Source organism: Nipponia nippon, unplaced genomic scaffold, assembly GCF_047370975.1.
Source record: "Nipponia nippon isolate SJK-2023a ecotype South Korea unplaced genomic scaffold, ASM4737097v1 scaffold_20, whole genome shotgun sequence".
NCBI classification, from domain to species: domain Eukaryota; kingdom Metazoa; phylum Chordata; class Aves; order Pelecaniformes; family Threskiornithidae; genus Nipponia; species Nipponia nippon.
Genome location: NW_028262337.1, coordinates 7,779,114 through 7,793,304, shown reverse-complemented (window position 1 = coordinate 7,793,304; position 14,191 = coordinate 7,779,114). Strand labels below are relative to the sequence as shown.

The 14,191-nt window shown below is 39.8% G+C and overlaps 1 protein-coding gene across 8 annotated transcripts in view; it reads right to left on the bottom strand.

Annotated features, from left to right (window-relative positions):
• Window positions 1–359: 359 nt before the first annotated feature.
• ZSWIM6 (zinc finger SWIM-type containing 6) overlaps window positions 360–14,191 on the bottom strand; it is a 114,679-nt gene continuing 100,847 nt past the window's right edge. For all 8 annotated transcript variants that reach the window (XM_087759762.1, XM_087759761.1, XM_087759764.1 and 5 more), the window contains 4 exons: window positions 10,584–10,741; window positions 9,893–10,056; window positions 5,342–5,423; window positions 360–2,970 (listed from right to left, as the gene is read on the bottom strand). In XM_087759762.1, the coding sequence (XP_087615888.1) occupies window positions 2,108–2,970; window positions 5,342–5,423; window positions 9,893–10,056; window positions 10,584–10,741 (1,267 nt within the window). In that variant the 3' untranslated portion in view covers window positions 360–2,107. The remainder of the gene's footprint in view (window positions 2,971–5,341; window positions 5,424–9,892; window positions 10,057–10,583; window positions 10,742–14,191) is intronic.

Below are 14,191 nucleotides of genomic sequence, written 5' to 3'. Positions count from 1 at the left end.
CACATCTCAACTCTCATGGCCACCCAAATAATCCAGAGTGGGAACATACCCCCGCACACTCTACCATCCTACCAGGGCAGTATGTCAAAGCTTACTGTTCATTGTATGGACCACATATCTACGCTTATAGGCAGTATTTGGTCCCTTCTCTGATGCACCAGCTCTTCTTCTACCAGCAACTGTGAACACTGGCACTCCTCAGCAGATTTTTGAGGAACAAAACATTTATTTCCTGGGCTTGGTGGTCATATTGCTTACCACCATAATGCACCAAAGTTGCAAGCAAAGTTGCATTTAAGATCTGTGAACTATCTGTACACAATTCAACTCCAGCAACAGACACCATAAAGGAGGCAGAATCAACTTTCAAAAAACTAATTTTAATCAAAACAAAAAAATTGTTGATCATTAACAAGTTTATAAAACAGTGATTTAGTTACATAAATAAATTGATATCAGTGTATCAAATCTTAATTACTTTCAACTTCATGAGCATGTTTACATGGGTGATGAAGTACAACCTTTTTACCTATTATAATAAATAAAATGGAGAGCATGAAATAGTTTTTCTAAACAAAAATACCTACAAACATACCTCTAGCATGTTCTCTAATGAAGGGAACAAGAGACACTGGACAACTTTTGCACCAAAACATAAAAACTGCTTTAAAAAGCACAAGGATACAGAACCATCAGCTAAAGTAAAGACACTATACTGTAACCAAAGTTGGTATTTAATAATATAATGAACAGTTTGGTAGTTAGATCTCCAGTTTGGTTATTTTAAAGCATTAAGACAAGGCAAGATAGAAGGCTGCTTTTGTTTGAGTAATTCTAGAGAAAATAAAATATATTAAAAAAACAAACTGAAAAGTAGAACAGTCATACCTACACAACTTTCTGTCCTGCACAAAGTCAAAATACCTATGCAGAATATATATATATAATATATATATATATGTTATTTGTGCACAAAGGTTAGCTTATTATTAGCTCACTGCAAAGGCGTAATGTATCATGTCAATCATTTTGAAAACATTTTGCGTTTTGTGTCAAAAAGGATATTTCTTTAAGTCTTCTAGGCTAGGAGGCACAAACCCCAATTCTGGCATACTGTATTCTTAATGCTAAGGCTTGCTGCTCTGGCTGTGTATTTTTTGTTGTCCTTCTTTACTATAGTGCCTGTTACAAGCATGTGTGTATGTGTGTATACATATATATGTATACACGGGTTGTATAAATATATATATATAAAATTTTCCCCAATAGGTTATCAGTCCAACCATGCATTCCAAAAGGTGGCTCTGCATAGATGCCCAGCATATAGTTCACCACCTGAGCCAACCCTGAAGCAAGGCGCACTTTAGTCCTTCTGATAGGTTTTCTTTTTTGTTTAAAACCAAGCTACTGCAGCTTCAAGTATTTTGCATTACATAGATTTTTTTATAAATTAGTTAATGTTATATTTTTCAATATTCAGACATATACTATAATATATATACAGTACAATAAATGCTCTCATTCTTTTTTTAATTTTTTTGATAAATCCCTGAGAATGTATGTTGACAGTCGCTAAGTTTCCACATGCACAAGCATTGTGTGCCATGCTTCTGGATGAACAGCACTGCAAAGCCACGTGGTCAGCCTTTTAACTATTAGTATTTCATTTGTTGGTTTGTTTAAATACGCTGAAATGTAAGGATGAGTTACAAAGGAGTAAAGCTGAATCCATTCGAGGTACTTATCACAGGATGGAGGTGTTTTGTTTGGTTTTTAAAGCCATTGCAATATATGTTTGTTTTTTGAGGCTGTGAACGTATACAGAAAGAACAGGAGAGCAATGTGGGCTTTTGCCACTTGACAACATATACTCAGTGTAAACCAAACCTTTTTTAACCTCTCTCTCATACAAAACAGAAAAAAGGAAAAAAAAATAAACACACAAACTTTCACAACATGACAGTTTAGTTTGCAAACTCAATATAACTATACACATATAATACCGGTGTGGCTCTGTTTCTTTAAGTTAAAAAGGATACAAAGGCAGGCTCAAGTAAAAACAAACCACCCCTCCCACCCCCCCAATCCCCCCATTCACACATTTTCGTCAACCAAACCGCTCACGAACCAGCATCATCAGTTTCTTTTTGCCTTTGTAGATTTGTTTTAGGTTGTCAATGAACTGTGTAAACTGGATGTGACCATCATGAGCCATTAAGAAGGTCTCTCGGGCCTTGCTGAGGAACTCTATAAACTCGCTATAGTGTCGCGGGCTGATGTGAGTGAGACGTGAGTGAGTTGTATTAATGTAGGCTCCGATCGTGGCATCCAAGAGTTGCCGCAAAGGGGCTTTGTCCAGTGACATGAGCTTACCAGAGTTCCTCCTTCCATGAAGTCCCACCATGCCAGGAGTGGTCAAAGTACACCTACGCAAAATGTCTGACAGTACTGTTGCACATTTGACACTTTTGACCACCAGAGGTATTATAGCTGCTAGCTCATTTTTCCCAAGGGAGTGGCTGAGCGCACATGCCCACAGAACGTCATTAATGGCAGGGTGTGTGTCCTGATTGTAACTCAGGTTGAGATGTGTCATGGCCAAAGTGGCCAGCTTGTATGCCCGCATGGGGTAACCACGGTGCTCCATGTATCGTGCTATAGTAAAAAGCTGTGAGTAGCTCATGCCGGTTGTAGCAGCATCTAGAACGATTTGGTAAGCGGTCTCAAAAGCTATGTGATCCTTTTCACATAAGGTCAGTGCAGAGAGGGCACAGTTTTGAGGATCCTTCATGGCACACTGTAGAGCAAGCGTCCTAGCACTGCCGGCCAACTTCTCCTGCTGATGGCAGTCCAGATGCAGACGGACGATGGTGCTGTTGGACATCACTGTTGTAGCAACAATACTAGTGGCTTCTGTTGGAGTGAAAAGTGTAAACCAGTTTTGCATGATACTATCCAGTGCATAAACACCTGGAGAAAGAAAGAAAGGATCAGCCACAACTGATAAAACCTAGCAGATACAGATGTTCAGCAAGAGATTACATTTGCCGAAGTCTAAAAGGTTGTCAGTACATTCAAGGGGATGCACTTCAGCAAGAAGGACTAAACCAGATAGCATGGCTGGAAAAGGACATTAAAATGAAGGCCACTGTGCAAACTCTTTAGCAATCACCGAAATGCAGAGAATAACAAAAAAAAGCCCGCAAGATAAGCTTTAATCTCCCAGTGTGACAACTGAGCTGTTTTACTTGTTATTTAAGACAATTTGGATAACAAGTTCTGGCTCATTTGGTCTCATCACATCACTCAAAAGCAGCCCTCACACTGAACACTTTTAAAAAAGGCAATTTTAACTTCTTTTCTCCCTGTGCATCTCAAGGCACAGTAGTGCATGCACAAAAGAATATACAGTATGCTAAATGGCTTTCTTAATAGAACACCATGGCACACCTTAACAGAACACACTACGCACACCTTAAAAAAAAAAAAAAATCCTAACCCCCACCTCCTCCCAACAGGCTTTTCAGATACATCTTGTATCAAATTCATAAGCGCCTGAACATCAAGATCCTTATTAAAGAAATACTCTGAGCAATATGAATATGGGTATTATCTGAAATAGATATTTTCCTTAGTGTCACTTTATTCCTGGCATGTGTGTGTTTGTGTGTGTGTGCTGGGCAGGGGGAGGAAGGGGGAAACAGTGACTAATGGGTTCCATAAATTGAACCTTATAGCCAACTAGAGTGCCTTATTATTGCTAGAGGTAGTTTACACACATCTGTGAGCCCACCTAAACCACACCCAGAGGTCCTCATTTTCTCTGTAGGACTCTGATGCTTCCTGTGCACCCCTTCACTCATCTACAACAATTCAGCATAGCCAGAGAATACCAGATCTTCATTTAAATAAACAGATTCCTTGCTTTACCATCTTGATTAAGTCTCAAGAGTACTTTGCATGACATTATAGGTTCTTTATGTGATACTTCTATTAGAATATGTAAACTAATTTAAAGCAGTATTAAACCCAGCATTTTATTTGCCGATATGCAACCACACAAAATAACACCCAGGCCCTAATATCTGTGAGATAGTGTCAGCAATAATTATCTTAGCAAAGATATAAAAGCAATAAAACAAGAGCATTGAATGAAAATTTGCAGACACAAACCACTTTCTAGCTGAGGGCATACAAAAGCAAGCTGTATTTTTGCATGCTACTGACAACATTAATTTCCCAGTTAAGCATAAAGCAAACAATAAACTAATCCAGAGAATAAGCAGCAGCAATCCTCTGAAATTCTGAAACTCAAGCAGCATCTATGCAATACAATCCAACTCAGATGTATGAAAAAGGAATAAATACAGCAGGGAAACATGCTTTCCAGAAATACCTTCAGTGACAATTAAAACTGCTCCCTTATTGTAAGTACTTATATTGTCCCCACTACCACAGCTGCTGATTATATATTTTTTTTTTTTTTACAGCTACACATTAATGCACTCCACTTTCAGATTCTGTATCCTCATCTTGCAGATGGTAAACTGGAATACAGAAGCTAAGGGACACCTCATCAAGACACAGAGGAAATCTATGGCAAAGACCAGAAATGAACAGAACATCCTGCTGAGTGCACTATTCTCCCGCTGCTGTCCTCTTAGCATAAGACTGGTTCTGTTCCCACCTTATTTTCACCTTACCTGGTTAACGACGAGTGCACTGGTATTTGGTTTGCTTTACAGTGCAGAGGACAGGCCTGACAAGGTCACAGCCACATAACAAAGAAGCATTACACTCTAAGCTTGGATTTACCCAGGGGCTTAAAAAAAAAAAACAAACCCAAACCTAATAATGAGAACCCCTTCAGGACATCCTGTCTGCCACACAGCAGGAGGCATCCTCAGCATTCCATTCACCTGTTTTCTGGTTCCTCTTCCCACAGCTGACCAGCTCTCTCACCTGCCTTTCAGAGCCCCGCTTGGCCTTTCAGAGCAAGCAAAGTTGTAGCACAGTGCAACAGCCCATAACAACGAGCCTTTTCTCTACTGCAGCCTCAAACCCAAACCCATCATGGAGGCAACAAGGGGAAATCTGGGGCATTTCCCAAAGGTTTTGCACATGCCCGCCTTACAGGGGAATGAAGTCACACTGCATTGCTCAACTATTGTCTCACTTGGTCTGTGCCTAAAAACAACCACTCATCATTGCCATAATGTATTCTCACCAAAGGAGTTTTATAGATGAATAGAAAGTGGGAGACATTTGCAGAACGTGGGTGTTGACAAGCAAGATCAAGCCCTCTAAGATTAGCTGACAAGAGAAGCATCTCAGAACATACCTACTTCTGTTGCACATGTTACCAACCACCTCACCATTTCCCGCCGTCGCCAATTCAGTGTTGATAGCGTCATCCGCATCACCTGTTAAAACAACACAAACAAAATACACAATTAATCCTATTGCAAACCAAGGCAATATACCAATGATTAGGGATTTTAAGTTACTCAAATACACTAAGGTTCAAAATGGCAGCCTCTTGCCCTCTCCACTCTGCTACCTCTTTTTTAGCTGATACGTCAAAGGATTTGAAAAATATTGCTCAGCTACCTTAGAATAGCATACAGAGAGTAATTTCAACTGCAGATACTTCAAGGCTAGAGAAGAGACCATCTTATCCGTGGGGAAGAAAAAAAAAACACCCCACAACTCCCCTAACAACAAAAAAGCCCGATGAATTACCAACTATTCAAATTAAATTATATCATGTCTCCTCCCTCTATGCACAGTAGTCTTTAAAGTGGAAATGTGTCAACACTTGTTGGGCAAACTAACCCCTTTAATCTTTCCCTCATCTGCATTTCTTTTCATTGACTTCAACAACACAGACATGAGTTAGTGTACTGAGATTTCACTGGCTGCTTATTCTGCAAAGATATATATACAATTCCAGATATACCCAGGTATTATTAAAAAGTCCACAGCAATTATTTCTCTCTCTGAACAAGGAGTCCCTGCAAAGAAGTTCCATTGTAAAATGATCAGAATCCTAGAAAAAGGACTTTAAGCTTTGATTATAGTGCCCATATTTTAGATCACTTGTGGTTATTGCCTATGCTGTTTCTCAAAACACAGGCAAATATGTTTATTCAGTAAAACAAACAGTGCAGGGAAATTGCATGTAAAGTTTGCTTCAGCTACCTGGACACACCCCACAGATATCTAGATGAAGAAAGCAAGTAGTTTTCTACTACTTGATCATACATAGTGATCATGTGATCATACATAGTGATCATACATAGTGATCATACTACGGTATTACTATTTGTAGCAATGAAATAAAGAGCATAATAGGTCAATCAGAGCTCTCAGCGATGATCTTTACATATTAAACTCAACAAATGCACTCACAAAACAGGTTGGAGTCAGCAGCATTTGTAAGAGGGTTCTCAACCGATATCCCCTCCCAATCCTAAGGTGACTTCAAAGTGGCATGTAGCCCTCTGTCATGTTTGTTACTCCTGCCACCTCCTTTAGTCCTATGCTGTACATACGATAATTAAGAAGGTGGAAAGACTGCTGAGGAGCACAAATGCACAGATCGTCTTTAAGAAGTCTAGTTATAAGAAACCATGACTGGTTCCAAGCTGGCCTCCAAACATTCCCACCTTGAGACCCTGGTGACTGTACATCACCCGAAGTTACAGGATAACGTCAGCTTTGTTGGCCTCAGACATTGTGGTATCATTTTAACTAAATAGTAATCTAAGTGCTAGATTGGAGAATAGAATTTTGAAAGAAAGCAAACTGATCTGTAAGGAGCAGCCCAATGCATTTCAAAATATGGCTAAGGTAAATCATGGAACTAGCCTTTGCCTGAAGTCTTTCTGGAAGAAAAACAGGCAGCCCCAAGTCAAAATGCACTGGAGGGCAATTGTCTGTCCCATTTTGTCCATCAAAGGGAAGGAGTCTAGGTGACTTCCTGTATTGATGCACACACAAATTGGACGCTAACACTCTTCCAATATCCACGATGAATTTTCAGCTTCCCCCAAACAGAGTGAATCCAAGAGAAAATACAGGGTTATGGACCAAATTCTGCTACTGGTGAGGGAGGAAATAAGGTTAAAAAAAAAAAAAAAAAGAAAACCGAAACAGTGTGAATGATGACTTCTCTGAAAGTCTTCTTTGATGACTTCCCTCACTGTGGTGCTCTGTAAAAGGATCAGCAGGCAGAAGAGCCTCCAGCACATGCAGTAGGCATAATAGTACTTCCAGTGTAGACAGTCCTAACTTGAGAGCAAAAAACAATACCATATCTAGTTTCTTGACGAACTATTCTGGAATTAGGTTCCTTTTATTTGATTAAACTGACAAGATGAGAACAGCAAGAGAGGCACCCTTTATTGACGATAAAAAACCCAAGGATTTCAAATAAAGCATGTATTGATGTCCTGACCAAGGAGGAGATGAAGTTAATTCATACTGTAGCACACGTAGATAAAGAACTATTTCAATTCTGCTCAATACATTCTTGAGCTACCTCTTCCTAAAAGGAAGTTCCACATCTGTCCAAGATCTACCCAAGATCTGTGTTATCAACTGCAGAGAGCTTCTCAACAAGTCAGGAAGTGTGAAAATGACAAGACACCCCTGGGAATTACATAGCTTATCTGAAAGCCAAGCTCTCTTCCACACAGAATAACCCTGACTTTGTCTTGATAGATCTTTATAAGAATTTCTTATAGAGTAACAGAAGTTCTCACCACCCGTAAGAGATACAAGAAATGGCCAACCAACTATTTGCTCCCAGACCAATGCAAAACCTCTTCATCATGCACATTGGAAGGAGGTTTATTTATTTATTCATTCATAGGTTTTGGGGGAAAGGACACCACTTGCCAAATACACATGGAGTGATCACCTGCACTAACTCGCTCAGCAGTTCTGCCAGCAGTACCTGTTTGCATGTGTGCAGTAATACTTACTTGCACTCATGTAGCATACAACAGGCAAACAGAGGAATAGAAGCCCCTCCTCTACCTGCAGATCTTACAGCATCTGTGACGGTTCTGAAGGACAGAATACACCTGAGATGCTCCATGCCCATTTGGCCATGCTGATGACCTCTTTCCACAGCCACTTTAAAAGCCCTCCCTCTGCTGAGTCACATAACACATGCTGCCATTGGAAACAGGGAGAAAGAACCCAGGAGTCTATACACTACTCCCAAATCTAGAACAGTATAAGAGGCTTTTCTGCCACAGAGATCCCAGTGAGAGAATTGTGAAATTGTTGGTGTCATCTCCTCAGCCCAACATGTCATTGCTGTAGCTGAGGCAGAACAATACACCTGCGAGGACACTGCTGTTTAGTTTACCATGTGAGGGGAGAAGGAGTTTTCTAAGGCACATGTCATAAATAGTCAGATACCAGATAGTGAATGCAGACAATCTAATTGCCATTAAGTCAGGGGGGCAGGGAAGGAGGAAGCATCTGTAGACCACTAGAGACAGCGCTGACACTAAGGTTTTTGCAGGAAAAGCGTTAGTATAGAAACCTACACAGCTGTGAGTTACTACCAAAAAACTGCTATGCATCTTCCTTCTGGAAAGCAAACTACCTTTAAGATTCTTAAAACACCTTTGTAAGCTTGGGACAGAACAGTGGACAAGTTCTACACCAGTTTGTTCTGAACCCTACAACTGAGGAGAAAGTATGGGTTCATGGTATTTCTTTCACTAGATCTCACTGAAGACGTTCTGATGACACCATCAACCACAAAGGGGTATCCATGAATACAGTGATATCCAAAGTGTGCTACTACCACTGAATGATACTTTATGAATGCTTGAGGTGACACACAGGTCTATCATAAGGATCTTTCTCTCTCTCAAGTAAGCAAACATTTGAGGCAGAAAGATGTGAAAAAAGAAGCAGATTTCCACAGCAACCTTTGGAATATGAAAGGCTAACAAAGTATACAGAATTTCAGCTTTCTGATTAAAGACTTTAAGCTTCTAAACATCTAGAATAAGCAAATAGTACCCTTCTTTGGCATGAGAAGTAACTGGGATAATATCCTTTCCCCAGAAGTCTTTGGAGCTTTGTCTATTGAAGCAAAGTAAAAATGATTTTCTGATATTTGCATGTTTTTTTTTAAGAAATCTCTGAAGAGGGATGAAGAGATTTATTTTTGTTGAAAGGAACTGTGTAAACTCCAAGATTCATCAGTGTCAGACAGTATTACTACAGATACCAAAAACTTAGCTGTCTCCTTTTAGCTTGCAAAATCTCTCCTAAAAGCCTGAAAACCTTTCTGAGGTTCTTCTACACCTCAAGCTGAGTTTGATGCATCTGGCCATCCCACAGCTGGTAAAGTACAGGATTTTGATGAAGGAAGCGAGAGTGCTGCTGTTAGCACAGTCTGCCTTAGAAACAGGTCATTATGGTTGACCTTGGCTTTCTCTAGTGATTCAACAAGCATCTACCAAATCTCATTTAAGGGAAAGGAAGGGAAGAAATGGTAAGAAACCCCGCAAGGCCGTGCAGAAAATGCAGTGCATTTCTGGCAAGCAGAATAATTTTGCTTTCTTGCCAGTCCCACACATACTCCTGAACCCATTGCACTTGTCCTCTCTCACCCCTGCACAGAGGAGTGCCCTGCAGCCAGCCGCTCCCAGCTCTCTCTTCCACCCAAACAGCATAAAGGGGCTGAACAGACCCTTAGTCTGTGTTTACTGGTTCATTAAGCTTTATATCAGAAAACAGAACTTAAAAACTTCAGACAGAGCCTGAAGAGGGCATGGTCCACAGTGCTTAGAAGCTATATCCATTGACGCTGGGTCAAATTCCTTTCTTCTACTGTAGTAATAATGAACGAGGGAGATACCTGAAGGCCCAACTCCAGAGAAACTTTCAGAAGAGTGATGTCTGGCAAGCTGTCCATGAGTGTTGCTATTTTAAATGCATCCTGGGCAAGTTTGAAGATGTGTGACGAGGAGTGGATATTTTTCTGGATGGATTCTAACACTGTTTCCAGCCTCCGAACATCACCTGCAAGGTGCAAAGAGAATCACCAAAATGGAACAAGCTCCTAAAACATCCAGAGACGTATTATAAATGAGCCTGCCATTGCTATGCAATAGTATGTTGTTTCAATTATACTCACTTTGTTTTTAGAAACCTTCCATAATTAAATCATGTACGAATGAAAGACATAAGACAGCACAAACTCTTCTAGTGCCTGATGGTGTTAGTGCAATGCATCACCAAAAGTCATCCTGATTAGTGAATTTTAGAAGTGATTTGTCCACTCCTGGGTCGCACAGTCTATGCCGTGTGTCAGAAGAACAAAAAGCTGTCTCATAAGCCTCAAATCAAGTTCATCTGTCTACCTAGCTAGCTTAACTACTTTGCTAGAAAACTAAGTGACAGGTTTAAGCCAGTTCAGTTTGTTGTACTCATTTCAAGCTCCTGTCAGACTGCAATTTGGATTCCTGAACACAAGTTTTATAATCTGTTTACTCCATGCAATATTAAAAGCATACATTTAGTTCAGTACATAACTGACAGCAACGTACCTTTGGCTGCTGTTAGCATGGTTGATGCCAGCTCACACTGCTGGGATTCGATGTGACTTAGGGTGAACCAGCGGGGATACCGGTTTGGAACAACTGATGCAATGTGGTGTGGGCGGGACATGTCTCCCGAAGGAGCTGTAGATTCCAATACTAGCAACCTGAAATAAGGAAGAAGTCCTCATTCATTAAATCATTATTACATTAGGTTACTCATGAGCAAAACTAAAGCTGTAAGAACACTTGACCTTGTTTATGAAATGTGCCTTTTTGGTTATAAAAAAAAAAGATGGGAAAACCACTTCTCTTCTTGGGGAATCTTAAAAGTCCATTTGCCAAACCTGCCTACATCAGTGGGCATCTGCAGGAATTCACAGGACACTTAAGCCACCCATTAGTAAAGACAGCAGAGACTTTCTGCATCATGCATACAGCTGAAGCTTTTCTCCCTGCCTTGTTTCAGTCTTTGAACCACAGCCCTCTGGAAGGAAAGGGGAGTAGTTCTCCACTGTACTGAGGACATGTAAATTTTTTTCAGTATTTGGAACATACTTTCTTCACTTAAAAATGCTCAAAGTAAGGGAGAGGGATATTCAACAAGTCATTCAGATTTTGACCTTGCAATAAATTCAGATATGAATTTATGCCCAAAGAGGACATTTTACTGTTCAACTATGACTACTTTTTAAAGTCCTTAAACTTTAGTCTGCCTACTTCATAAAATGTACCATAATCTGATGTTAGGGTCCCAAACAGCAGTGACAGAGGAACTTCCCTTTAAAGTTACTTTTCAGACTCCATTTTCTAATCCTGAAGCAAAAATTTCTTTGAGCATGTGTCAATCCACCAAGGAGAATTCTTATTTAGAAAATTGAAATTAATGTGTTTATTGTTGACTACTACAATACAAGTGACAGCCCACAACAAAGACTCAACTGATGGTCCTTATAATACAATAGATACAACCAGTACACTAGATACTATATAAATGCCAGTGTCAGAAGTAGCAGTGAACAAAAATATGCATTTTTATTCAATACAAATAAGCATAGTTTCAGGACATGAACAGTTAACAAGACATCGAGTGATAGTAATAAGACAATGTCCAGAAGAAAAGCCTTTCCAGTGCATCAGGGTTAACATCCGAGTTCTGTTTCTACCAGCTTTCATATGCAAGTGATTTTCTAGCAGGAAGTAATCATTTGTCAATAAAATTGCAACTCCTGAATACTGAAAATCCAATGCATTGTGATTTTCTGTGATAGAATATTTCTTACGGAATGAGCTCATTTAAACGTAAGTTACAATTTCTTGCACTTAAATAAATACCTAAGTTCTTTAAGTAACTGGAGTGCATGTCTTTTTTTCACAGTAAGACAGTTTTAAGTTCCATCAGTTTTCTGTATGTTCCTGAAGCATAAGAAAGTATCCTTAAGAATTCCCTGAGAAAGGTAATTCTGAATATACAGGAGAGTATCTAGCAGGCACATATAAATAGAACACACCATGTAAATAACTATCAGCACGTTATACTAACATTTTCAGACACATGTATGTGCATGCTAATATGAAAAAAAAAAGACTTCCCTTTTGACTTGTATCAAGAGTCAAATCTCTTCCCTAGTACCACTGAGACACTTCATTATATAGCTTTATATAGATAAAAATAAAATACATATAAACTCTTCAGCTGATTTTTTCCAAGCATAGACAGAGGGTGGGGGGAGAGATGCCCTATTAGACGGTTTCAATAAACAGTAAAAATCCCAACTACCTAATGCAAAAAAGGATTATTAGGTTATGAGTAAACAGACAAAGAGCATGAAAGAAAGAGGCTGTTTTGGGGAAATCTTTTGTCACTTCTGATTTCATTGCCAGCTTCTATGTTCTTTTGCTGTGAAAAGAAATGCTGTTGTGAATTGGTGGCTTTCATGCCATTTTGGCAAGATTAGGGAACATCAGAACGAGCACAAGCCGATTTAGCATTCTTCACTCCCCCCACCCCCCTGCTTTCAAACATCAATTATTTAGCCAGGTTTTAGCAAAGCTACCTTGTGATTAAACATCACCATTAAAGTCTGGCACCCAAAGCCTGGGTGAAATTCAGGCTGAACAAGGGATCAGCCAAACTAAGCCAAACATTCAAGTTCAGATTCCAAGTGAGCAGTCACCTAGGTCACTGCAGATCCACATTCTCCAAGGCTCTGTTCCATATGTTTCTGTGCTGCAAGCAGAGAACTGTAGACGGAAGCAACCATCAAGGATAGCACAACTCTGTCCTTGCAGACCTGAGGTGTATGCATGAAAACCTTTATGGTCTCAGCTTCCATTGATTTCATACTGAGTGTTCCACACACTAAAATAGGATTCAAACAAATGAAACAGCAACAGATGATTTTGAATACAGGGAGGTAAAATACTCCAGAGCTGCCATCATGGGTCATTGACCTGTGTAGACTTGTGTGTAGACTGACACTAAACACTATGTCTGGAGAGCAACTAGCTGCAGTCTTGGGAAGTTAACTGCTTTAATAAATATTGAAGTGAAGAAAGAAATATGCTCCACTTCTAAAAGCATGAGCAACCGCACAGACTTCTATGCAGCACCTTTACTTAGTTCCACATGAGATTTTCATCCTTGCCACAGCCATTTCGTCCCTGCCATGGAAGAAAAGATGCTCAAGTTTTCCTCTTCTGATCCATTCAACCTCAAAACCATGAGACAGACATTCAGTCTTCATGTTTGCTTTTTTCTTCCCCCATCAAGGCAGTATTAAGTTACTTTTCAATTTGGTTTGTATTAGGAATCCTTTATACACTGAACTATCGCTTTGGTGCAAATGCAAAGAGTAACCAACCTTCTTCAGAATTTGAGCAGTGCTGAGGAATGCAGACAGACATGGAATAGAAAGTGTCTAAATCTGCCATCACCACAGTTCAAGACAGCAGTCCACGCTTCTGAAGAGCGACAAATATGAAAATACAGAAAGACTGATTATTGTCTAGGGGTGAACTCTAATCTGCCTTATAAAGTGATGACAAAATGGCTATGGAGAACAGCCCTGATTACGCTGAATGTCTCCTGTGATTTTACCAGATGGAAGCAAACAGACAACTCTTTCTTATACTGGTCTGTTTGAAAAGTAACTTCTTTGGCTGAGATGACAGCTTCATACCAAAAGATGGCTGGAGCTACCCATGACTAACTGGAGATTTCATCATTTGGATCTTTCAGTGTCTTGCTTGTTTTTCCAGTTGAGAAAGGAAACTTCCAGAAAAAAAATTCAGGTACGACTGGCTTCTGGGGAAAGCCCAAATCCTTGTTCAAAAGGAATGGCATTCTGCGTCACGTTCACTGAAGCGTTCAGTGCACTGTGCAAAGCTGCTCATGGATGTCTATTCCAGCCTTTCAGCACGGTTTCAGTAGTTTAGTTTAAGGAGGAAAACTCCACACAAACAATCTCTGAGAAACACTTTAAGGTAGTAACTGAAAATGAATACAAGGACACAAGTCTAGTTTATAAAATTGACGTTTTTTTCTAACAACAAAAAAAAAAAACCAAAACAAACCAACAAAAAACCCACCCACATCTCATACTACCTTGCTGATT